Below are 27,471 nucleotides of genomic sequence, written 5' to 3'. Positions count from 1 at the left end.
GGCGCCGTTGGCGACACCTACAACGTACTGACATGAGGAAAGTTTCCAACCGATTTCTCATACACAAACAGCAGTTGACCATCTGCACGAACAGTTCGGCGACGTTTGCAGCAGCATGGACTACCAGCTCGGAGACCATGGCTGCGGTTACCCTTGACGCTGCATCACAGCCAGGAGCGCCAGCGATGGTGTACTCAACGACGAACCTGGGTGCACGAATGGCAAAACGTCATTTTTTTTTCGGATGAATCCAGGTTCTGTTTACAGCATCATGATGGTCGCATCTGTGTTTGGCGACAGCGCGGTGAACGCACATTGGAAGCGAGTATTCGTCATCGCCATACTGGATTATCACCCGGCGTGATGGTATGGGGTGCCATTGGTTACACGTCTGGGTCATTTCTTGTTCGCACTGACGCCACTTTGAACAGTGGACGTTACATTTCAGATGTTTTACGACCCGTGGCTCTACCCTTCATTCGATCCCTGCGAAACCCTACATTTCAGCAGGATAATGTACGACCGCATGTTGCAGGTCCTGTACGGGCCTCTCTGGATACAGAAAATGTTCGACTGCTGCCCTGGCCAGCACATTCTCCAGATTTCTCACCAATTGAAAACGTCTAGTCAATGGTGGCCGAGCAACTGGCTCGTCACAATACGCCAGTCACTACTCTTGATGAACTGTGGTATCGTGTTGAAGCTGCATGGGCAGCTGTACCTGTACACGCCATCCAAGCTCTGTTTGACTCAATGCCCAGGCGTATCAAGGCCGCTATTACGGCCAGAGGTGGTTGTTCTGAGTACTGATTTCTCAGGATCTATGCACCCAAATTGCGTGAAAATATAATCACATGTCATTTCTAGTATAATATATTTGTCCAATGAATACCCGTTTATCATCTGCATTTCTTCTTGGTGTAGCAATTTTAATGTCCAGTAGTGTATTAGTATGGAAATCTGGATGTGAATTGTATAGCTGAGACTGCGGCAAAATTAAAACAAAGAAACCATGCTTTTGAATCACTCTGTATACAGAATGCAGATGAAGTTATTCTTATTTAGTTTACGAGCATTCACAGAGTTGTCAATCTACTGCTTATCCTAATGTTCACTAAGGTGGCAAAAGTCATGGGATAGCTATATGGACACATACAGATAGCGGTAGTATCGCGTAGGCAAGGTATAAAAGGGGAGTGCATTGCCGGAGCTGTCACTTGTACTCAGCTGATTCACGTAGAAAGTGCCACCATGGCCGCACGACGGGAATTAACGAACTTTGAATACGGAATGGTAGTTGAAACTAGACACATGAGGAATTCCATCTCGGAAATCGGTAGTATTTCGAGATCCACAGCGTCAAAAGTATGCCGAGAATACCGTACTTCAGGCATTAACTCTCACCACAGGCAACACAGTGGCCGACAGCCTTGCTAAACGACCCAGAAGTGATGCTTTTGCGTAGATTTGTCGGTGCTAACAGACAAGCAAAACTGCTTGAAATAACCGCATATGTCAATGTTGAATGTTGAATGTACGACGAACGTATCCGTTAGGACAGTGCTTCGAATTTTGGCGTTAATGGGCTATGTCAGAAGACGGTCGACGCGAGTGCCTTTCCTGACTGCACTACACCGCTTGCACCGCCTTTCCTGACCTCGTGACGTATCGGTTTGGACCTAGAAGACTTGAAAACAGTGGTCTGGTCAGATGAGTCCCGATTTCAGTTGGTAGGAGCTGATGGTATGGTTCAAGTGTGGCGCAGACCCTAGGAAGCCATGGACCTAAGTTGTTAACAAGGCACTGTTCGAGCTGATGATGGCTCCTTAATGATGTGTTAACAAGGAATGGGCTGGATCCTCTGGTACAGATGAAGCGATCATTGACTGGAAATGGTTATGTTTGGCTAGATGGAGATCATTTGTAGCCATATATGAACTTAATTTACCCAAGCAACGATGGAATTTTTATGGGTGACAGTGCCCCATGTCACCGCGCAACAATCGTTCGCAGTTGGTTTGAGGAACATTTTGTACAATTAGAGCGAATGCTTTGCTTACCTACACTACTGGACATTAAAATTGCTACACAAAGAAGAAATGCAGGTGATAAACGGGTATTCATTGGACAAATATATTATACTAGAACTGACATGTGATTACATTTTCACGCAATTTGGGTGCATAGATCCTGAGAAATCAGTACCCAGAACAACCACTTCTGGCCGTAATGACGGCCTTGATACGCCTGGGCATTGAGTCAAACAGAGCTTGGATAGCGTGTACAGGTACAGCTACCCATGCAGCTTCAACACGATACCACAGTTCATCAAGAGTAGTGACTGGCGTATTGTGACGAGCCAGCTGCTCGGCCACCATTGACCAGACGTTTTCAGCTTGTAAGAGATCTGGAGAATGTGCTGGCCAGGGCAGCAGTCGAACATTTTCTGTATCCAAAAAGGCCCGTCCAGGGTCTGCAACATGCGGCCGTGCATTATCCTGCTGAAATGTAGGGTATCGCAGGGATCTAATGAACCGCGCCCGGGTTCCCGGGTTCGATTCCCTGCGGGGTCAGGGATTTTCTCTGCCTCGTGATGACTGGGTGTTGTGTGATGTCCTTAGGTTAGTTAGGTTTAAGTAGTTCTAAGTTCTAGGGGACTGATGTCCATAGATGTTAAGTCCCATAGTGCTCAGAGCGATTTGAACCATTTTGATCGAATGAAGGGTAGAGCCACGGGTCGTAACACATCTGAAATGTAACGTCCACTGTTCAAAGTCCCATCAATGCGAACAAGAGGGGACCGAGACGTGTAACCAAATGCACCCCACATCATCACGCCGGGTGATATGCCAGTATGGCGGCGACGAATACACGCTTCCAATGTGCGTTCACCGCGATGTCGCCAAACACGTGTGCGACCATCGTGATGCTGTAAACAGAACCTGGATTCATCCGAAAAAATGACGTTTTGGCATTCGTGCACCCAGGTTCGTCGTTGAGTACACCATCGCAGGCGCTCCTGTCTGTGATGCGGCGTCAAGTGTAACCGCAGCCATGGTCTCCGAGCTGATAGTCCATGCTGCTGCAAACGTCGTCGAACTGTTCGTGCAGATGGTTCTTGTCTTGCAAACGTCCCTATCTGTTGACTCAGGGATCGAGACGTGGCTGTACGATCCGTTAGAACCATGCGGATAAGATGCCTGTCATCTCGACTGCTAGTGATACGAGGCCGTTGTGATCCAACACGGCGTTCCGTATTACCCTCTTGAACCTACCGATTCCATATTCTGCTAACAGTCATTGGATGTCGACCAACGCGAGCAACAATGTTGCGATACGATAAACCGCAATCGCGATAGGCTACAATCCGACCTTTATCACAGTCGGAAACGTGATGGTACGCATTTCTCCTCTTTACCCGAGGCATCACAACAACGTTTCACCAGGAAACGCCGGTCAACTGTTGTTTGTGTATGAGAAATCGGTTGGAAACTTATCTCATGCCAGCACGTTGTAGGTGTCGCTACCGGCGCCAACCTTGTGTGAATGCTCTGAAAAGCTAATCATTTGCATATCACAGCATCTTCTTCCTGTCGGTTAAATTTCGCGTCTGTAGCACGTCACCTTCGTGGTGTAGCAATTTTAATGGCCAGTAGTGTAGAACGCCCGAGATGAATCCCATCGAAAATTTATAGGACATAATCTAGAGGTCAATGCATGCAAAAAATCCTGCTCCGGGAACACTTTCGCAGCTATAGAGGGCAGCATGGGTCAATATTTCTGCAGCGGTCTTCCAACGGCTAGTTGAGTCCACGCCGTGTCGAGTTACTGCACTGCGCCAGGGAAAGTGAACTCTGACTCGGTACTGGGAGGTATTCTGTGACTTTTCTCACATCAGTGTACGGCAGAGCTCGTGTCAGTTTGACACGAGTTGCGCGCCGCCTTCGCGGCTTTGCAATTTTTAACGGCCAGCAACTTATAAGCATTGCGATGTTGAGGTTGGGAACTGGCGGGACTGGTGGCGACGTGGTGCCGGCAGGAGGCGAACGAGATCCTGAGCCTGCAGCCGCCGCCCACGTCTGCGCCGGCGGCGCTGGCCATAGGCGCGTGGGAGATGGCGCGGCTGACGCAGGCGTGCGCGCAGGTGGTGGTGGCCGCCTCCGGCCGCAGCGCCAGGATGGCGTCGCGCTGCCGCCCCCACTGGCCCGTCGTCGTCGTCACCAGAAGCGCCTCCACCGCGGCGCGCTGCCTCTGCTGGTTCGCGCTGCTGCCACTGCACTACCGATACCCCAAGCAGGCCACCTGGCCTCAAGAGGTGCGTACCTCACAAGCATTGGAGTATCACCCTCTGCTTGTCACACTGTGAACTGGAGGACGCTGAAGTGTTGGTACAGATCATAAAGAACATAGATGTGTCTTCTGCCAAGAGAGGTGAGTTCAGGTGACCATTCTATATTGCTTACAAATTCTGATGAGGAAGAGCATTGTAACTACTGCCCAGTGTGAGACTGAAAACCCTCTGATGACACTGTGCGAAAGAGTTATAGAAGCAAGATTACTCAAGGAGACTGTGGTGTGTGAAGAACAGTTTGGGTTCATGCCTGCAAGAGGAACGACTGATGCAATACACGCTTTAAGGTGGATAGTGGAGGGACACGGGAAGCTACAAGCCGATCTACGTGTGGCTTTCATTGATTTGGAGAAAGCACATGACAGAGTCCCAAGGGGCGAAATATGGAGAAGCATGAGAGAGCAGTGCGTGCCAGAAAAGTATGTGAGGTTGGGTTGGGTTGTTTGAGAAAGGAGACCAGACAGCGAGGTCATCGGTCTCATCGGATTAGGGAAGGAAGTCGGCCGTGCCCTTTGAAAGGAGCCATCCCGGCATTTGCCTGAAGCGATTTAGGGAAATCACGGAAAACCTAAATCAGGATGGCCGGTCGCGGGATTGAACCGTCGTCCTCCCGAATGCGAGTCCAGTGTCTAACCACTACGCCACCACGCTCGGTATGTGTAAGGTTAGTGAAGGAAATGTACAGAGGAGCAATGACACAGGTGAGAAGTAGTGTGGGCATGACAAAGGAGTTTCCAGTAAAAGTAGGATTACATCAAGGGTCTGCGCTTAGTCCCTACCTCTTTGACCTGGTTATGGATGGGCTTGTGAAACATGTGATGAAGGAAGCACCGTGGAATATGATGTTTGCGGAATGATGTGGTTCTTTGTGAGTAGAGCATCGACAGACTTGAGGAAAAGCTGGAGGATTGGAGGAAGGCACTAGAAGAAATTGGGATGAAAATTAGCAGGACAAAGTCAGAATATTTAACACTTAAGGATGTGCAGATGAGGTCTTGCAAGATCCAGTATGATGAGCTGAAATCGGTCTGCAAATTTAAATACCTGGGGTCGTACATACAAAGGGATGGAGGACTGGAAAGCGAGATACAACACCGAATAAATTGCTGTTGGAACAACTGGAGGAAAATGAGTGGAGTGTTGTGTGACACGAAGGTGAGCATTGGGTTGAAAGGGAAAGTGTACAAGTCGGTGGTAAGGCCTGGTATGATATACGGGGCAGATAAATGGCCATTCACAGTAGCCCAGGAAAGGAAGATGGAAGTGGCGGAAATGAGGATGCTGAGGTGGACGTGTGGGGTAACAACGAAGGACAGAATCAGAAATGAATTTGTTAGAGGAGCTGTGAAAGTGGGATCCATGGGGGAAAAGATACAAGAGAGCAGACTAAGGTGGTACAGACACTTACAGAGAAAAGGGGAAGAGTATATCGGAAACAGAGTTGAAGATATAAAGATTGAAGGAGCGAGAAGGAGAGGAAGACCGAAGATGAGGTGGAAGGATAAGATATCTGGGGACCTAAGGGAGAAAGGATGGAAGAAGGAAGAGGCAATGGATAGAGAACTATTGAGTAGAAGGATCCAGAAGAGCAACGCCGACCCTACGTGACGTGGGACAAGGCGACGATAAAGATTTGAAAGACACTGTGGGAACGAGACCGTGCTCTGTACACTGGTGTGCAAAACGTAGGGGCGAAAGTACGGTAGCTTCCACATGATGTAACTGCCAGGTAACATAGACGTTGAAACTTGGACCATACATAAGAACTGCCACTGTACAGTACAGAAGGTACCTGAAAGAAATGCGCGGTGAGATGAACAGAAGTGAGACTTTTATTGTAAGGCAATAATTACACTGAAGTCACTGCGATATATGGTGGTGCCTGGACGTTATAAAAGGCGACGCATGATTCTTAATACAATGTATGAACACCACGAACGGCAGTGCGTACACTGCAACATGCTCCGATGCTGGTGAAAATTTCGGCAAGGAATTTGAGTGGTAGGGCGTTCCATTCCTCCACCAGGGAGGCTGCTGGGGCATGTCGACATGCAGCAGTAGGTCTCCCCAACACAGTCCCCAAATGCTCAGGGGAACGAGAGGTTAGTTCATTCGGCGAATATCCTTAGTCCAAGAGCTCCTTCACCTCCTTCACGATGAGATCGCTCATTGTCATCCTTAAAAACGAAGTCAGGACCTGAATGCACTCCTGAAAAGACAGACCTGGGAAAAATACCGTATCAATAACATTGACCGATGAGTGTATCGTCTTCAAAGATCTGGAGGTTAGTACACCAATGCAACATTATGCCACCCCAAACCAAAACATTGCAGAAGATGCACTGCTGTTTATGTGGTCACACACCCTATTAAGAACCCTGTCGCCAACTGTAGCGTTCAGGGATCCATCATAATTCACTGTGACTTCAGTGTACTTGTTGCCTCTGAATAAAAGTGCAATTTCTGTTCGTATCATTGCACATTTCTTTGTTACCTTCTGTACCATACTTTACTAGTCCTTTCTACACTACTGGCCACTAAAATTGCTACACCACGAAGATGACGTGCTACAGGCGTGAAATTTAACCGACAGGAAGAAGATGCTGTGATATGCAAATGATTAGCTTTTCAGGGCATTCACATAATGTTGGCGCCGTTGGCGACACCTACAACGTGCTGACACGAGGAAAGTTTCCAACCGATTTCTCATACACAAGCAGCAGGTGACCGGCGTTCCTTGGTGAAACGTTGTTGTGATGCCTCGTGTAAGGAAGAGAAATGCGTAACATCACGTTTCCGACTTTGATAAAGGTCGGATTGTAGCCAATCGCGATTGCGGTTTATCGTATCGCGACATTGCTGCTCGCGTTGGTCGAGATCCAATGACTGTTAGCAGAATACGGAATCGGTGCGTTCAGGAGGGTAATACGGAACGCCGTGCTGGATCACAACGGCCTCGTATCACTAGCAGTGGAGATGACAGGCATCTTATCCGCATGGCTCTAACGGATCGCGCAGCCACGTCTCGATCCGTGAGTCAACAGATGGGGACGTTTGCACGAACAGTTCGACGACGTTTGCAGCAGCATGGTCTATCAGCTCGGAGACCATGGCTGCAGTTACTCTTGACGCTGCATCACAGACAGGAGCGCCTGCGATGGTGTACTCAACGACGAACCTGGGTGCACGAATGGCAAAACGTCATTTTTTCCCGATGAATCCAGGTTCCGTTTACAGCATCATGATGGTCGCATCCGTGTTTGGCGACATTGCGGTGAACGCACGTTGGAAGCGTGTATTCGTCATCGCCATACTGGCGTATCACCCTGCGTGACGGTATGGGGTCCAATTGGTTGCACGTCTCGCTCACCTCTTGTTCGCATTGATGGCACTTTGAACAGAGGTCGCTACATTTCAGATGTTTTACGACCCGTGGCTCTACCCTTCATTCGGTCCCTGCAAAACCCCACATTTCATTCTGTCGCTCTTCACCTGATTTACTTCAGATTCTGCAGACCGTGAATTCAGCGTGAAGTTGCTATAGTCACGAACAAGCATATTTTGACCTCTGTTGACCGCTCCACCGTAGCTTTGCGCGGCTTTCTCGCATGTTTCACTGAAAACGGGACGACGGACATTTATCAACAGGCGTACAAGTTCTCCGTCTGCTTCCCAGTACACCAACATGGGGTGAACCACCGACTCACTGTCGCTCATCTTAAGGCAGCTGGAAGCCGCGCCCCATTACCGCTTTCTCAGAGCTTGAGCCGCCCTAAGCTGTCTATTGTCGCTTCCCTTCGCTGCTCCCCCGCCGGCCGGCCACGGTCACTCTGTATACTTCCCTGGGATAAACTAGTCTCCAGCAAATCGACGCGTTTCCACAAAGTTTTTCATGTCATGTGAATTACTTTAAAACCATCACCCAACATTAATTATTCCAATACGTCCATACTGTACCCTCTACAAGATGCATTGTGCCTTGTCAGTCATTTTTGTTCAGCCCTACTACTCGCCCAACGTGAGTTAGGTGATCTTTAATGACTTCATGTAAGGGGCATAGTTCTTGTCATCTTACAGTATGTATTGTCCAACTTTCACCGAGCTGTGTTACTTGTCCGGATACATCAATCGAAAATTAATTTCGTCCTTCAGTTTAGCAGTGTACTTCGTATGGTTCTTTGAAAATGCTAAAAATTTTCATATCCAAGCATGTAATACACTTCCTAACATCTCCATTTTATATGCGCCAAGCAGAGCAGAATGAGATACCACCTTTGAGACGGTACATGCTATATTAGTGACTTGGACGAAGGGCATGTTGTCATGGTCCAGTACGTGAGGGCGGGTATGTCGGAAGCGGCGAAGTTGATCGGCTGTTCGCATGCTACTGCCGTGAGCACATATGGGAAGTGACGGAAGGATGGTGAAACCACGAGTAGGCCACAAGGGATTTGACGTTCACGTGTCATTACAGAATGTAGCGATTGAGGCCTGCCCATTCTTTAAAGCAACAAATGCTGGGAACAATGACAGACTGGACGATAGAGTATAATGCTAGTGTTGGCACACGTGTTTCAGAGCACACCATTCGGTGAACAATGTTGAAAATGGGGCTGTATAGCAGATGACCCTCTGCTTGTTCCCACGTTGACTTAACGACGTTGTCATTAACGATTGCAGTGAGCGTAGGATCATCGAGCTTGGACAGTGCATCAATGGATACGTGTCACTTGGTCGTATGAATCACGTTTCTTGTTGTATCACATTGGCGGTCATGTCCGCATACTGAGAACAGCTGCTCGAAACATGCACTGTGCTGTGGAGGCAGGCCGATGGGGGCAGTATGATGCTATGGGAAACATTCACCTGGGATTACAGGGGACCTGCAATGTCAGCTGTGGAGAACATGAACATTATTGTGGACCAACTGAATCCCTTCACGCTTGATGCCTTCCCAAATAGCATCCTCCAGAACGATAATATTGTACATGTCACAAGGACAGAAACGTGCTACAGTAGTATTAGAAGCATGATAGTGAACTCATGTTGACGCCTTTGGGCACCAGATTCACCAGATCTGAACTCTACGAAACACATCCTGGATGGTACAGGCGCCAGTTTCGCGCCCGCGCACCACCAGGCCGCAACTTAAGGGAAATTGTTGATTCAGTGTCACGCGGAATCGCTGCTGTACTGCGTTTCAGAGATACACCAATATGCTGTTCAGCAGTTGGTCATAATGCTTTGGCTCATCTGTGCAATTCTACTGGTTGAGCCGTGCGCAGCTTCGGTCATGCCGTTTATTACTCGTCATCTTGTTTGTGTAGTTCTGTCGCCTGTTTTTTTTTTTTTTTTTGTTTGTTTAATTCGATTTACTGGCGTCACTAGGTTGCTGGTTTGCTTGCCTGAGTGTGGCAGCAGCAGCGGTTATCGATAAGTGCACTGTCGTACCATCTCTCGAGCGATCGCTAGTATTTCCGGGTCGTCGTCTGTCGAGAGTTCAGTCCGGACGCAGCAGCAGTGAAGTCGGGGACGGAGCGCCAGTGAAGTGCGGACAGCCAGTGCTCGCCGACCGCTGGCGACTCACATGAACTGTTCGACAGAAGGAGATTGGAGCGGGACGACCGTTGGTCGGTCGTTCGGTTGGTCGTCTCATCAGGCGACGTGTATTTGGTCTTTTGGCCGTTTCTGGGCCTCGTCACTTGGTCATCTTGCCGGACGTGGGGCGGTTCCTTCCTTGGGCAGAGATGTTGTGGCCAATGGGCAACAGTTACCTGGTTCGAGCAAGGGTGCCCGGGTCGCCGAGTTACGAACGGACATGGAGTTGACAATGTTACTTATAATCCGTCTTGATTGCAAAATGTTTGTTCATATGACGGGTTTCGGTTCATCTGGAACCATGTTCAGATCTGATACTTCGGTTACAGGAGCAACCCGTCCAAATACAGCAACTTTCACGCCGCAGCATGTTAAAGTTGCTGTATTTGGACGGCTTATTCCTGTAACCGAAATATCAGATCTGAAGATGGTTCTAGATGAGCCGGAATCGGTCATATGAATAAACATTTTGCAGTCAAGACGGATTATAAGTAACATTGTAAAATCACTGATTGCGGCTATCCTATCAGACATTATGTCTGGTTTTGCAAAACGTGGAGTTGAGTCGGGTTGGAGCTGCCATTAGCTTCGGACACCCAAGACTCGCCCGACCGTCGCCGACACACGTTACTTGTGTGGGAATGACCTGGGTTGAACGTTCGGTCGGTCGTCTCATCGGACGATGAGTATTTGGTCGCCGACCGCTTGTGGAAACTCTCTGTGTGTCGTATTGATTTGTCCTTATTGTTCCACAGTTATTGCTTTTACGATTGTTCGAGTTCTTGTGCAAGTGTGTTTACGTCGAATTGTGTGTAGCTTCTGTGATTTCCACTGAGCAGATGAATGCTGCCTGCGTACTGGAACAGGCAGTTGGTCCCTTGCGACAGAGGGAATTGATTAGGTTTTTGGTTGGTTCTTCAGCCGTGCCTAGGTCGTGTTGCAACCCAATTGTTTAGTGTTACGCTAGGCTGCTTGTCTTACCTAAACTGTAGTTAGAGTTTTCTCTCTAGGCTGACCCTTGGAACACTTCTGAGCACCACTGTTTGTTGTTTGTGATTGTCATTTTAGTTGGTCGTGGGTACTGTGCCAGGCTTTGAGCCGTGTATTAATATGGTCTGTTTTATGTTTTGGCCTTCAGCCGAACTTCATAACAACTTTAAGATTGGGCCTTCAGCCGTGTTTCATTTAAAATTCTTGTTGCTCTGCATTTAGGCCTTTAGCCGCGTTTGTTTCAGAATCTGTGGCTTTAATAAGTAAATCCTTGTCTGTAAGGTTTCTCTTTAATTATCTCGAATTCTTGAAACGGCCTTTAGCCGTGTTCTGTAAACGTTTGTTTTAATGTTGTCTTTAATTATTCTTGAGTAATTGTTTGGGCCTTCAGCCGACAAGATACTTTAAGTTTTCTTAAGATGTTTTTCTATTGTACTGTGTAAAGGCTTACCTTTAAAGTCTCTCTTTTGTTATGTAAAGAAATTTTTTTTTTAAAATTGGGCTTTCAGCCGAAGAATCAACTTGAATTTTCCTTAATATGGCCTATAGCCGGAATTTTTAAATGTTTGGCTTTTAAAGAATTTCCTTAGTTTTATTTCGGCTTCTAGCCAAGAAGATATTGTAATTTTACTTAAGTAAGGCCTTCAGCCGTTACTCTAAATCCTGGTGTTTTAAAAGCAATTATTTAAACTTATTCTGGAGAAGTTACTTGGGACATCAGCCGTGAATTGATCTATGTTGCTTTAAAGAGAGAACTGTGCATTGGTTTGAGGAATAAAGTTGTGTGTGTTCTTGTATAACTAACAGTAATTGACCTCGGCCGCTTTCCGCAACCTGATCCGCTCTGTCCTGCGAAACCAGAGTTCACTGGTGATGCTACAGGTACTCAAGATTACCACAGCTGAGTGAGTGCAGAAACAAAGGATATGCTCAAGGTCAATGCCTTGACACTGTACGGGGTGCTGTGGGTATAAGTGCAGATATTTTTATTGTTGACTGAGTATAGTGTGCTGAGCAACATTACACCAGCATTTGCTCCATTTACAGATTAATAACTATGAATATTTGGAGTAGTATCTTTTTAGGTTGGTTAATAAATTCAAGTACATGTGTCAAGAGCAAGACATTAATGCTTATTTTCCCCTGGGCAGCAGGTTAGGTGTTGAAGTGTGGATGCGTGGATATAAAATGACAGGCGTAATCCATCTAGTGGTGCAGTTACGACCGTGCAGAAAACAACGGGTGACTTGTTTGTTTGTGAGATAACTGTTAAACACAGAGGAAAAACAACTAACACAACAAACTGGGTACGTGTTAAGGTACCTAGGATCACATTATCTGCTCTTGTATCCCTAACATCATCTCAGCATACTGATATTTCCTGAATATTATCGTGTAAATATTTCATTTGTGAGTACATGATATCAGTAACTGCTAAATACACAGTTTACCAATACAGATCCTTTGGGTACAACTAATGAAATGTTTTTTTTTTGTCACAAAACTTGTTCCGTCTTATGCAATTAAAGCATCGCTTATAGTAGGGTTTTCTCGCCGTTTCTTGCTTTAGAGAGTATATGATATCTGCACACACATTTTACTAGAATTTTCCAATTTGTCACTGGCACAAAGCATAAAAATAAAAAAAGGACACTACAAAGCAAGAAGAAGTAGTCTAGTAGTAAGGCAATGTTTATCCGAAGGTCAGTGGGGAGTCAAAGGAAGGAGGAAGGGGGGGGAGGGGAGCACTGTTTCTCCAAACCCATCTCATCTCTCACAGGCATTCTGCTGACGTGTTTCTGTACACTTTTCACACACAACGTTGTGACTACCTCACTAAATTTTTTTTCCCTATCAGTCTTCTCATATGTGTGATCTGGCCTTCCTGTGATTCCTGTTCTACACTAGCCTCTTCATCTGAGAGTAGCACTTATACACAACGCCATCAATTATATTTTTAGATATATTCCACTCTCTGTCTTCCACTATAGATTTTGCCCTCTACAGTCCCATCTAATACCATGGAAGCTATACCTCAAGGTATTAACATAGGCCTATGTCGTTTAACTCCAAGTCTTCTTCTTGTCAGTGTATTCCACATTTTCCTTTCTTCAGCTATTCTGTAGTAATTCTCCCCATTTCTGATATTATCACACTGCTTGATTTTCAACATTCTTCTCCAACACCACATCTCATACACTTCCGTTGCCTTCTTTTACAGTTTTGCCACAGTCTGTGAGTCACTTTCAAATAATTCTGTGCTCTAGACTTACATTCACGGAAATTTATGTCTCAAATTATAATATCCTGTATTTTGATACTAACAGGCGTCTTTAAGCAGGCTGTGATAGTTTGCTTTTTATAACCTTGTTTCCATTCAGGTTATCAGTGTTATCACAGAACCTTTTCAGTGACAGCCTTTCACTACCAATTTTAATCCCATTCCTGAAACTTTGTTTACTTCGGTCATGGTGTGTGCGTGTGTGTGTGTGTGTGTGTGTGTGTGTGTGTGTGTGTGTGTGTGTGTGTGTGTATGTGAATTCCTAAGGGACCAAATTGCTGAGGTAATCGGTCCCTAGACTTACACACTACTTAAACTAACTCAAACTAACTTACGCTAAGAACAACGCACACACCCATGCCCGAGGGAGGACTCGAACCTCCGGTGGGAGAGGCCACGCAATCCGTGACATGGCGCCTCAAACCGCGTGGCCACTCAGCGCTGCCGTGCATTGTACGATGAACATATTGAATAGTAGAGGAGAGCGACTGCAATGATTTTAATCAGATCACATCTCTCCTAGTCTTGCATTCTTATTGTTCCTTCTTGGTTCTTGTGTGTACTGTGTATTACTCGACTTTCCCTACAGATTATACATATTTATCTGAGAATTACAAACATATTGCACTGTTTTACGTTGCCGAACGCTTTTTCTAGGTCAACAAAGTAATGATTTTTCTTGAATCTTCCCTCAGTTATCGGCACGACGTCAGACCTACCTCTCTATTGTCTTTACCTTCCTAAGGCCAAGATGTTAATCAGCTAACAAATCCGCAATTTTCTTCTTTGTTCTCCTGTATAATAGTTATATCAATAAAGTTATCCGTGAGTTGTTAAGCTGATTAAGCGATAGTTCTCGCATTTATTTATCTTTGTTATCTTCGGAATTTTGTGGACGACGTTCTTCTGAACGTCCGATGGCATGTCTCAATTCTAGCACATTGTACACACTCACCACTTCCAGAGTGATTTTAGAAATTCAGATGGAACATCATCTAGCCTTTCTGCCTTGTTCCATGGCAGGTCTTCCAAAACCAAATCAGACTCTAATACTGCACACATCAATAAAAATTTTGCATCAACCCGGTTCCCAGAACTCCTGAACATAGACGTTGACTGTGGATAACGTATCACAGACACAGTCCCTTTGACTTGATGTCACTAAGCCCGCCCAAAAGTGTAAAAAACCATGCATGAGCAGCGCCTGTTAGACGGAGGGTGTCCGACAACCGACCAGTTCTAGTCATTCCGCAGGGAAGGAGGTACACGGCTCGTGTTGTCTGTAGTTCAACCACGCCTCGACGGTCAATACTGCGGTTCGATCGCGTCCGCATTACCAGGAAGGGCTCTCAACAAGGGAAGTGTCCAGGCGTCTCGGAGTGAACCAAAGCGATGTTGTTCGGTCATGGAGGAGAGATACAGAGGGACAGGAGCTGTCGATGACATGCCTCGCTCAGGCCGCCCAAAAGCTACTACTGCAGTTGACGACCGCTACCTACGTATTATCGCTCGGAAGAACCCCGACAGCAAAGCCACCATGTTGAATAATGTTTTTCGTGCAGCCGCAGGTCGTCGTGTTACGAGTAAACCTGTACGCAACAGGCTGCATGACGCGCAACTTGACTCCCGACGTCGGTGGCGAAGTCCATCGTTGCAACCACGACATCATGCAGTGCGGTACAGATGGGCTCAAAAATATGCCGAATGGACCACTCAGGATTGCCATCACGTTCTCTTCACCGATGAATGTCGCATATGCCTTCAACCTGACAATCGTCGGAGACGTATCTGGAGGCAACCCTGTCAGGCCGAACGCCTTAGACACACTGTCCAGCGAGTGAGGTCCCTGATGTTTTGGGGTGGCATTATGTGGGGCCGACGTACGCCGCTGGTGGTCATGGAAGGCGCCGTAACGGCTATACGATAAGTGAATGCCATCCTCCGATCGTTACTGCAATCATATCGGCGAGGCATTCGTCTTCATGGACGACAATTCGCACCCCCATCGTGCACATCTTGTGTATGACTTCCTTCAGGATAACAACATCGCTCGACTAGCATGTTCTCCAGACATGAACCCTATCGAACAGGCCGGGGATAGATTGAAATAGCTGTTTACGGACGACGTGACCCACCAACCTCTCTGAGGGATCTACGCCGAACCGACGTTGAGGAGCGGGACAATCTGGACCAACAGTGCCTTCATGAACTTATGGATAGTATGCCACGATGAATGTAGGCATGCATCAATGCAAGAGGACGTGCTGCTGGGTATTAGAGGTACCGGTGTGTACAGCAATCTGGACTACCGCTTCTGAAGTCTCGCTGTATGGTGATACAAAATGCAATGCGTGGTTTTCATGAGCAATAAAAAGGGTGGAAATGATGTTTATGCTGATCTCTATTCCAATTTTCTATACAGGTTCCGGAACTCTCGGAACCGAGGTGATGCAAAACGTTTTTTGATGCGTGTAGATCTTAAATGACTTTCAGGTCGACATCCATTTTTTCTTCTTTCCCGTCAGAAGGTAGTTCCACGTCCTAATAGAGGCCCACAAGCACTCTTCCCACCTATCCGCAGCCTGCTTTGCTTCTTACGGAGGAATTCGTTTTGTACTCTTAATGTCGACGCCAGTGATGCAGTAGTTATTGTGACTTCTCCACATGCTGAATCTGTTCTTCTGATGGCCACTTCCTTTCCAAAGTTTTCACCTTTTCTCTGCAGTCATTTCGTTTAGCTTCCTTGCCTTTCACATTGTATTCATCCCTTAGTGACATATACTTACGTACTTTTTCGTTCTCCTCAAGGTTTTTGTGTTTTCCTCTTTCGTCGGTCGACAAGTATTTTTTTGTTACTCAAGATTTCTTCGTAGTTACGAGAGGCGTTCAATAACTATTGCAACACATTTTTTTCTCGACTATTTTGAGTTGAAAAAATGCGGCATTTTTTGTGGGACATCGAGGAATACTCCTGCTTCAGCCGCTATAGATTTAGGAAGTTCCGACAAGTGACGGCGCTGTAGGTAGTCGTCAAAATGGTGTCTGTGACGGAGGTGCGTTACAAGTAGAGAGTTTTTTCGGCGGAAAACGAGAGCATCGTAGATATTCATAGGCGCTTGCTGAATGTCTACGGAGAGATGGCAGTGAACAAAACCACAGAGAGTCGTTGAGCTAGACGTCTGTCATTATCGCCACAAGGCCGCGCAAACGTATCCAATTTCCCGCGTGCCGGCCGGCCGCACACAGCTGTGACTCCTGGAATGTTGCAATGATGGAACGTGCGGACACTCTCATTCGAGGTGATCGGTGGATTACAGTTAAACTTCTCGCTGTACAACTGGGCGTCTCTTTTGGTAGTGCTGACATACTCGTCCTCCAGTTGAAGTCCTCGAAGGCGTGTGCCCACTGGGGTTTCTCGCCGCCTAACGGAAGACCATAAAGAGCCACGAAGGACGATCTGTGCGGAGTTGTCCATGACAACGCAAGGCCTCACGCAATTCTGTGCAACCGAGAGGCGCTCACACAGCTTCACTCGATTATTCTTCCTCGTTCACCCTCCAGCCTGAATCTCGCACCTTCCAACTTACGTCTGTTAGGCCCGGTGAAGAATGACTTTGCGGGAAGGAGTACTTGGATGAGGGGGAGGGTACTGCTGCAGCAAGACGTTGGCTCCGACGTCGACCAGTAGAGAGGTACGAGGAGGCCATACAGACCCTCCCAGTATGGTGGCTTAAGGCTGTCATATTGAACGGAAATTATGTTGAAAAGTAGGGTCTTATAGCCAAAAGAGTGGGAAATAACATGGTGTACTGGAATCCTGAATCAAACCCAGCTGCTTTGAGAAAAAAAAATTGTTGTTCTACTTACTGAACGCCCCTCGTATCTTCCTTGTACCTATATTTGTCATTCCAACTTAAGTGACCGTCCTTTTCAGGGATGTACATTACAACTGAACTACCTGCTATGATATTCGTTATTACAATATCTATAGTCCCTGAGTGAGATCTTTAAACGTGCCTGATCATTTACCACCAATTCGGTGTCCCACCTTTCTGATGTGCGACTGAACATGCTTAGATCACACGGAGGGCATTGTTTTTACATTCTAAGTTTTTATTCTTTGCTATTCTTCACATGTAAGAGGTACTATAAACAATTAAAACCCTGAGATTCCGTTGGAAACACCTCATACATTTCGTGCTGCCTAAGTATCATTTGCAGAACTAAGTGGGTCAATGTTCTCTAAGGAACAGTGGCCTTTTAATTATCTACAGCGTTTCTCAGGTACGAAGTATAACAATGACTCAAAGCTAGAATGGAAAGAAAATACTGCTTACCTATAGAGACCTAAATGGTGTTTGAGACATCTAGAATATAACAACTGCTGGAGCTAGAGAGATATCAGTCGACCGAATATGCTTGTTGGAAGTAGGTTAACTAGTTGATTACAGCGAGTTTCACAAAGAGCTGATTGAGACGCACTGGCGCCTGAGAGCGAGTTGGTTCGTCGAATATTTCCTTCCTGCTTTCATTAGTAGTTTTGGAAACTGGACGAGAAAACAGATAATAATCGATAACGAGGTGGATATCCACGCATCATCACGTGACGCTGACATCGGAAATTTGGCTGCTCTGAAAATGAAAAAAAAGGACAAAATCTCTCGCCGGTTATACCAACACACAATATCGATAAAGCCAAAAACGTTACAGAGCAATCCATCACGAACCCAACTTGAGTCGTGGGTCGCGACGTAATTACTTGGAAGCTCATACTCAGATCAGACGTGACGGCGGATTTGGGTTCATCTTTCTCTCGAGATGCGTGTGTCTACGTGCAGGAATGAGACAGCGATGGGGTCAAGCAGCGATTTTTCAGGTCTCTGTGGCTGTAGAAGTCAGGATAAGGAGGTAGATATGGTGGTGATAAGGAAGTGAGGCTTTGGGTAGGCTTACTGGGCTGATTTCTATTGCTTCTTCGTGTGTTTACAATGAACATGCAGATGAGCACTGTAACTTCAGCAAGTGTATAACGGATGAGGATTACTTCATTGCTAGAACAAATGCCCACCCCGGGATATAACTGTATCAGGATTCGAGTATCCAGAGTAGCGTATGCCACTACGGACCACGAATCGTGAAAGTACTAGATTCTGTTGCTCTAACTGAACCCTTAGGCTCACGTAGTCGTCACAACGGAAGCGACATACAGACAGACGAATGGTGCATGTAGGCAAATGTACGATGGAAATTATAACCCTAGCCCAGAGGTTAGTACAGGAAAGCTTTGCAAGTCCTTCTTAGTGTACAAGATTATCTGAGTATAATATCACTCCTATAGTATAAGCTGCTGGCCGTTGTCCATCCGAGGCTGCTGTCTCGAACTCATTTCTGTCTGGAACTCTTCTTTGTCTGGATCTCTGTCTTGCTTGATGTTTGAGGACCTTTGTATACGACATTTGGGCATGTTTGCTTATAGATGGTAAATAACTGGGTCGCCTTTTACCTCCAATTCGCTTTCAGCGACCCTGAAATCAGTGGTTCCTCAATGCGCATTACCTGCTACTGAACCGACGAAAGCGGCTTGCGCTGTACGTCTCTACCTAAGTTACTAGGCTTACTGCTAAAATTCATACCTATATCACTTTTCTCTTTTTTTCTTGGCAACCTTCATTGTTCTATCATTACAGGAGGAAACACGCTTTTGTTTCGTCATGTCGACTGTCATGTCATGAAGTGAGAACGATCTATCACAGTTTGAGGACAACAGTAACACTAATAAACATAATACTAGAGGGAGAAATGATTAACACTGTCCTTCACATAGCCTTAGAATGGCACAGTTGGACCTGTCAAAAAAGGAAAATTAAGGGAAAAATCATGCAGTCACAAATTTTTGTATATTTGTAGGAGGAATCATCAAGAGCAACACAACAGAAATCCCCACAGTTGGGGTTTGAGCGGAGGGATGGTGGGCATTTAAAGGTCATTTTACAAGTCTCAGACATTACGATTTACATACGCAGATTGAGGAGACGAATGAAAATTTCTGGAACCATATAGGTTCATTTGATTAAAGGACTTGCGCCTGGGTTTCAGGCAGGATATCCCGTTTTGTTCGATGATGAGGTGCTATTCCAAATAACTGGAGAGCCTCTGCAATACTGTTTGAGTTCGGAGGGAATACCAGGTGCGCTGAGGCGTGAATCGGAATTTGAATTTCGAAGGGAGCCGTGATAGGCTAGCCCGTGCAGTTGTGTAAAGCCGCTTAGCCAGCAGGGTGGCGTAGTGGTTGGCACATCTGCCCTGTTATCTTCTCCAATCACTGTGCCTACTAATGTAAAGCACACGTGCCAGTTAGAAAGCTTTCAGGAAACAGAGGCAGTTGGAAACTAAAACAGAAAACTTCAAAGATGAGATGCTATGCCTTGAAGTAACAAAAAAGGTTTGACAGTGTTCAGAGAGATGAGGCGAATACAACTCCCCCACATAGTGATGAGTTGAACGTACCAAGCCGCAAATAAGCAACACTGATAACGTAAAGTGCTGACGGAGTATTTTGGAGAAGATACACGGCAGGATTCTAAACACTATGCCTAAATGCATAATGAATGCCCGTGGAGATGACGGAATGCTTCTCATGCGTATTCGTGGTTTAAAGCGAAAATTCTAAACATGAAAAGGGAGCAAACGCAAGCCAACCTCAAATCCAGCACAGGGCGCAGAGAGCTCCCCAACAAATTTTATAGTGAATTTTGGGAGATTTTGAGCTGCTTTTTAACCGAAGTGGCAAATGAAGTCCTAAACGGGCCAGAAAGAGGATTTCAGGCCTACTCGTATAACGCTGACTACAAAATTGCGGCCAAATGTCTCTTAGACAACAGCAAGATAGCATTAAAGAAGGCCATTAGCCCGTGACAGCCGTGTGCAGCGCCTGGCAGAAGAATTTTCAACGCCATCTACAGCTGCAGGGACATCACAACGCGTGCTGCAACCATCAGAACGGCTGCAGCAGTAATATCTGCTACCTTCCCGACGCTTTCGACAGGATCAGTCACCAGTGCCTACCGTAAACGCTGACAAGGCTCAGAATTGGCCGCAAATTCAACCAAATTATATAAAAAAAACATCTTAACTAATGCCACATCAAAAATAACTACATATGAATGGACTTTCAAACGAATCAAACTCGGGGAGTTAGTGAGTCAAGGTTGTCCGCTGTCCGTGGACTGCTTTGTGGCAGCACTTGACCCAATCCTGCAGACACTGGCAGCCAGTATAGACGGCTGCAAAGTGGGATCACAAACGGTCAAGTCTATGGAATACGCCAATGGTGTGGGAATTTTCGTAAATGGTGAACAGGACATCGACAAAATTAGGCAAATTATGAAAATATCCGAAAACTCATCAGGTGCAAAGATACACTACTGGCCATTAAAATTGCTACACCAAGAAGAAGTGCAGATGATAAACGGGCATTCATTGGACAAATATATTATATTAGGATTGACATGTGATTACATTTTCACGCCATTTGGGTGCATAGATCATGAGAAATCCGTACCCAGAACAACCACCTCTGGCCGTAATAACGGCCTTGATACGCCTGGGCATTGAGTCAAACAGAGCTTGGATGTCGTGTACAGGTACAGCCGCCCATGCAGCTTCAACACGATACCACAGTTCATCAAGAGTAGTGACTGGCGTATTGTGACGAGCAGTTACTCGGCCACCATTGACCAGACGTTTTCAATTGCTGAGAGATCTGGAGAATGTGCTGACCAGGGCAGCAGTAGAACGCTTTCTGTATCCAGAAAGGCCCGTACATGACCTGCAACATGCGGGCGTGCATTATCCTGCTGAAATGTAGGGTTTCACAGGGATCGAATGACGGGTAGAGCCACGGGTCGTAGCACATCTGAAACGTAACGTCAATGCGAACAAGAGGAGAGCGAGACGTGGAACGAATGGCACCCCATACCATCACGCCGGGTGATACGCCAGTATGGCGATGACGAATATACGCTTCCAATGTGCGTTCACCGCGATGTCGCCAAACACGGATGCGACCATCATGATGCTGTAAACAGAACCTGGATTCATGCGAAAAAATGACGTTTTGCCATTCGTGCACCCAGGTTCGTCGTTGAGTACACCATCGCAGGCGCTCCTGTCTGTGATGCAGCGTGAAGGGTAACCGCAGCCATGGTCTTCGAGCTGATAGTCCATGCTGCTGCCAACGTTGTCGAACTGTTCGTGCAGATGGTTGTTGTCTTGCAAACGTCCCTATCTGTTGACTCAGGGATCGAGACGTGGCTGCACGATGCGTTACAGCCATGCGGATAAGATGCATGTCATCTCGACTGCTAGTAATACGAGACCGTTGGGATCCAGCACGACGTTCCGTATTACCCTCCTGAACCCACCTATTCCATATTCTGCTAACAGTCATTGGATCTCGACCAACGCGAGCAGCAATGTCGCGATAAGGTAAACCGCAATCGTGGTAGGCTACAATCCGACCTTTAAGACACTCGTAAACGTGATGGTACGCATTTCTCCTCCTTACACGAGGCATCACAACAACGTTTCACCGGGCAACGCCGGTCAACTGTTGTTTGTGTATGAGAAATCCGTTGGAAACTTTCCTCATGTCAGGACGTTGTAGGTGTCGCCACTGGCGCCAACCTTGTGTGAATGCTCTGAAAAGCTAATCATTTGCATATCACAGCTTCTTCTCCCTGTCGGTTAAACTTCGCGTCTGTAGCACGTCATCTTCGTGGTGTAGCAATTTTAATGGCCAGTAGTGTATCTGAAAGCATAAAGGCATTTACATTTCACTGGGAGAAAGCCTACAATATGCATAATGTGAATGTAAGTAGATAAACATTTTTTTATGTAAATTATTTGAACAGTGAAAAAGTCAGAGTTATTTGGCTTAAAAAGTAATTTTCGATGTTTTTGGCACCACGAAAACAAGAGACACAGGGTAAAGCAAACAGGTGCTCGCTATTGCGTTCTAGATATTGTTTAATGCATATTATCGATCAATTTAATGAGTATGCTCTGAAATGTTTGGATGACACTTTTATATTCTTTCAGTTCTCAGGAGTGTAAAGAATTAATCACGCGACCTTTGACAAGAATGTCCACTACGAATTCCCTTTTTGTCACTGGTAAACACTATTATTCTTCCTTGTTCCTATTTTCTCTTTTTTTTTCGTGAGAAGGGTAGATTCTCATAACGTCGCTTTCACGATTCAGATGCCAAACTACACAGCAGATAGCTCTCACATCACACAATGTTTTGGCGCTGACGTGTAAACGAAATTGGCCACTCGACACATGCGAGGCTCATCAGTACAGGAATAAGTCGTAAATTCACTTGTCTTGACTAGTCAATTGGGACAAGAAAGTCGACCGTGTAACAGGGGGTTAAGCGGAGAAGAGCAGTGTCCTCCAGCGAGACAGGGCAGACAGCTCAGCGATATACCTGCAAGCGGTCGATGGGTGGCTGGGAGGGAGAGAACAGGTGCGCCCTGCGCCTTCTGTCCTTCTGTGGGTGGCAGGTGCCCTCCGTGTGGCGCTGGATGCCTCCCCGCTTCCGCCGCGATAGGCGCCGGCGTCTCGTGCGCTGGCTACTTCTCACCTGATGAGACTACTTTGCTCCCTCGCCCTCTGTCCCTTTCCACAATGTTCCTGTCGTTGTTACAGCTACCGTATTTCCTCCAGCCGAAAGTGCGACGTAATGATTCTGCAAACTGAAGTGGGGTTTACACAAGGTCCAATCATGCTCCTGACACCGGTTATGAAACGTACGCTCTGAGTAGATGTGTGTATGTGTGTGTGTGTGTGTGTGTGTGTGTATGTGGGTATGTACGTAACCTCTGTGTTGGCTCTATCACTCAACGTCAATGTTACCCTTTTGCTAATTCTTGTAGATAAGTACGGTCGCCATTCTAAAAGTTATCATGGTCCAGCTGTTCTGCACCACAGCCGTGTACGAATTTTCGTCGGACTTCTTCCTGCAGGGTGGTGCTGAAAGAAAACTCTTCACTACTGAGGACTACAGAAATAATCAGTTTACTCCTTCCTTCACTGAATCTTCTATATTTGAACCACTCAGGTCAAACAAATGACAGATCTATTTTATAGTAATGTACAGAGTAATGACATTCACGCAACTCAACATACATTGAAGCATTTCAAGCAACGTCTACCATCAGAGTACGTCAGTTCAAAGACAGTCTTCATTTGTTCTGGCCTTTGACGATGTCTGCGATCCTCTTGCTCCGAGGCATTCACCGCGCCTTCCATGGGTACCGTCAAAGCACCACTCGTAATCCACAATCAATGACCCTTTCCGTAATTAGTTGCGTGTTTGGCCGCCGCATGTCCATATATTGTCCGCACCGTCAGCACATATATATACTAAAGTGCGCGTCATTTATGTTGGCGGCCGAGTTTAGGTTCGTTCTGCGCATCTGACGTCACAAAACACAGTTAGCCAATGAACAGAGAACGACGTTGCCAGATCTCGACTGCAGTGCATAGCATGGACGAGTGTCTTCAGTTTTAGAAACGTTCAGTCATAAATAAAGTAATAGAACAAAAGCAATGTCTTGATAGCAGTCTTTCTTTTATAGAAAGTTTGGAAAAAGCATTCTTTATACCAGTTGCTTCATATTCTATTAATTAATTAAACCAAACAAGCAATAAGACTCCTAATTCAGGCGATAGCAAGGAAAGGTGTTTGTATCAATCTCACGAACCACTTTTTCGCAATAAAGAACAACGGTAATCATTTATTTCCTATTGTACTTCGACGAAGCGTGAGTAATTCATAGTCATACCAACAGTGTTTGTCAGTATTTTGGTTAGATTCCTCATGGCGTTTTGTAGTCAGTTGAGCTGGGTTAGTGTAACGGTTAAGGTGTTGGGATTCTATGCGAAAGGTTATGGGTTCAAACCTAGTGTGCTGCTTAATATTTTCATTATTTAAAAACAATATCGAAGTGCCTTACCTCACAAATTATATTCGCTTGAATGCAATTTTTTGAAATTTCTTGTGCTTTGTCTCTTCATTAAGCCTTTCGCTGCTGCAGACACGTGCTCCCCGCATTCCGCGCTGTGCGCGATTTTGTCATCACTGCACTGCTCGCCTGTGCAGACACATGGTGTTCCCTCTGCTTTGACACACTTATGATTCCATTCCACAAAAACTATTTGGCCCAAAAATTTGATTTTTACACGTCTTCTTGACTGATACCTTCCCCCCATAAATGACTTAATTTTGTTTCTATGTTCAACGCAGTTATTATGCAGCATTACATGTAGTAAACCATTGCACGAAATTTTGAAGAGTTTGCAGAGGTAGAAGTCCATAGCGTATACTTTCCGGATGGTCGATTTTAGTTGCCACAATGTTGAGAATGAAATGTGGACAAGATACCTAAATTTCATATAAAATTTACTGTATAACAATTTCATTTAATTTAAGTACCACATAGGTGTCATATGTAATATTGAGAAATATTCCGTCTTTCGCGACTGTAATAAAAGTTTTATTTACACCAGACGCGTTTGGCTTTATTTTAAAGCACTTCAATCAATGAAAGGTATGGCACATACACAATGGTACTCATGTTCTCTTTCTTGTTTTTGTTCCACAGTCGCAGTTTTACCAATGGTACTGAAATATATTCCTCTTCTGCAACTGTAATAAGTGACTTATTTAGACCAGACGCGTTTCTCTCTTTTGAAGCATCTTCAGTGGACAGTATTTTGTCTCCTCCATTGCCAAGTTACCTTTTGTAGTTTTGTGCTGCGGTAACACAATATTCAACGTTTGTGTTGGCTAATCAGTGTTTTAGCAAATAAATGATGTTTGTGTGTGCCACACACAAAAATTATATTTGACATAGCTCAGAGTACTTCACTGATAGACGGTATATTCATGTCCTAATGTTTTTGTAAGTCCACAGTTTTGTTTAATGTATTTTTTCTACTTCCTTTTGATTGATTGAAGTGCTTTAAAATAAAGCCAAACGTGCTCAGTGTAAATAAAACTTTTGTTACAGTTGCGAAAGACGGAATGTTCTCATGGACATCCCGTTACATTACACACTATAATAGTAGGGCTTGTCTATTCATGTCGGTAAGTGGGACACATAGGCTTATCTACGTCTTGTCTGCAGAGAAACGACACCTATGTGGTACTTAAATGAGATATTGTTATACAGTAAATTTTATATGAAATTTAGGTATCTTGTCTACATTTCATTCCCAACATTGTGGCAACTAAAATCGACCATACGGAAAGTATACGCTATGGACTTTTACCTCTGCAAACTCTTCAAAATTTCGTGCAATGGTTTACTATATTTAATGCTGTATAATAACTGCGTTGAACAGCGCAACAAAATTGTCATTTATGGGGGGAAGGTATCAGTCAAGAAGACATGTAAAAATCTAATTTTTGGGCCAAATAGTTTTTGTGGAATCGAATGATAAGAGTGTCAAAGCAGTCGGAACACGATGCGTCTGCACAGGCGAGCAGTGCAGTGACAAAATCGCGCACAGTGCGGAATGCAGGGAGCACGTCTTTGTAGCAGCGAAAGGGTTAATGCGGCCGTGGTGACTTTACTTCACGAACTGCGCGCTCCCCCCTAAACGTAAGCTTGCGAACTATGCTATACTATGGCGCTGCTTCTATTGGCGCGTGCATCGTGTGCAACTGGCAACGCAGCAATCTCCTGCGCCTGAGCGGGCATGCGCGAGCCGCCAAGATAGAAGAATTGAACTATAGGGTTCCCACAGTGGATGTTTTTGGCTACAGTAAGAAACCACAGTTGAACATGATGTTCTCATGGACATCCCGTTACATTACACACTATAATAGTAGGGCTTGTCTATTCATGTCGGTAAGCGGGACACATAGGCTTATCTACGTCTTGTTTGCAGAGAAACTGTACTAAGCTTCGGACGTACAGACTATATAAACTCTGCAGGTATCGTTAGATTTCGTCGTACTGTGAAAAGCCAGATCCTGGCTTTGGTTTGGAGTCTATAATCTTGGTCGACTTTGTATTGAATTGTGAAACACATTTTCTGTGCCACAGGACAGTTATCGAACTATTGTGATGACCCTGCGGCTCATTCAGTGTTGCTGGTATGCAGCTGACTATTAAAATTGCAACTGTAGCCCTGTCACATGGTGCTTTTCCCGCGACAAAATGTCCATAGTTTATTTCTCAGTCGTTCTATATACATATATTTTTAGGGTGCTGAATCTGAATGTCTAGATTGCTGCCTTGTAGGAGATCGACTTCACAACGAAAACCGCAAAAAACCTCGAATCTGTCACACTTTTTACAATTTTTCGCATGTATCTCGAAAACTATACGACTTTCAAAGATAGCCACTCTCAATAAAATTAAAGTTGCAAAAGTGTGCCGGAAACTGAACAGTCAAATTTGATTTTCTGACCAGCCGCATCGGCGTCAAAGCACGCTGAAAAGCAGCGACTGTTTGGGCCTTTTGCGATAACATCGAAAACTCTCACTCCCACTCCCTACAACTCGAAAAATCTACATGTTATAAACGAAAACCCGCATACTACGTGAAATTACATTCCATTCCATTCCGTACAAGAGACTTGTGTGCGTTGGTTCTTCTCATAAGGGGGGAGGGAGCAATGCGAAAATTGCGAAAAATCACTTCTGCGCCGTCCAGCCAAACTACCCCTCCCAGCCACTGCCTCTTATCGGCAGTATACTTTCCGTGTACGACGCTTGAAAGAGGTAATTTTAAATTACACTCCTGGAAATGGAAAAAAGAACACATTGACACCGGTGTGTCAGACCCACCATACTTGCTCCGGACACTGCGAGAGGGCTGTACAAGCAATGATCACACGCACGGCACAGCATTTGCGCACCGCCGCCGTCAGTGTCAGCCAGTTTGCCGTGGCATACGGAGCTCCATCGCAGTCTTTAACACTGGTAGCATGCCGCGACAGCGTGGACGTGAACCGTATGTGCAGTTGACGGACTTTGAGCGAGGGCGTATAGTGGGCATGTGGGAGGCCGGGTAGACGTACCGCCGAATTGCTCAACACGTGGGGCGTGAGGTCTCCACAGTACATCGATGTTGTCGCCAGTGGTCGGCGGAAGGTGCGCGTGCCCGTCGACCTGGGACCGGACCGCAGCGACGCACGGATGCACGCCAAGACCGTAGGATCCTACGCAGTGCC

The 27,471-nt window shown here is 45.8% G+C and overlaps 1 protein-coding gene across 1 annotated transcript in view; it reads left to right on the top strand.

Moving 5' to 3' along the window:
• LOC124775677 (pyruvate kinase PKLR-like) overlaps nt 1–27,471 on the top strand; it is a 154,816-nt gene that overhangs the window by 106,624 nt on the left and 20,721 nt on the right. Inside the window, exon 5 of the mRNA XM_047250505.1 lies at nt 4,040–4,315. Within this exon, the coding sequence (XP_047106461.1) occupies nt 4,040–4,315 (276 nt within the window). The remainder of the gene's footprint in view (nt 1–4,039; nt 4,316–27,471) is intronic.

Source organism: Schistocerca piceifrons, chromosome 2 (genome assembly GCF_021461385.2).
Source record: "Schistocerca piceifrons isolate TAMUIC-IGC-003096 chromosome 2, iqSchPice1.1, whole genome shotgun sequence".
In the NCBI taxonomy this organism is placed as follows: Eukaryota; Metazoa; Arthropoda; class Insecta; order Orthoptera; family Acrididae; genus Schistocerca; species Schistocerca piceifrons.
The sequence above is the reverse complement of the archived record's forward strand: the minus strand, read 5'-3'. Positions and strand labels throughout refer to the sequence as shown.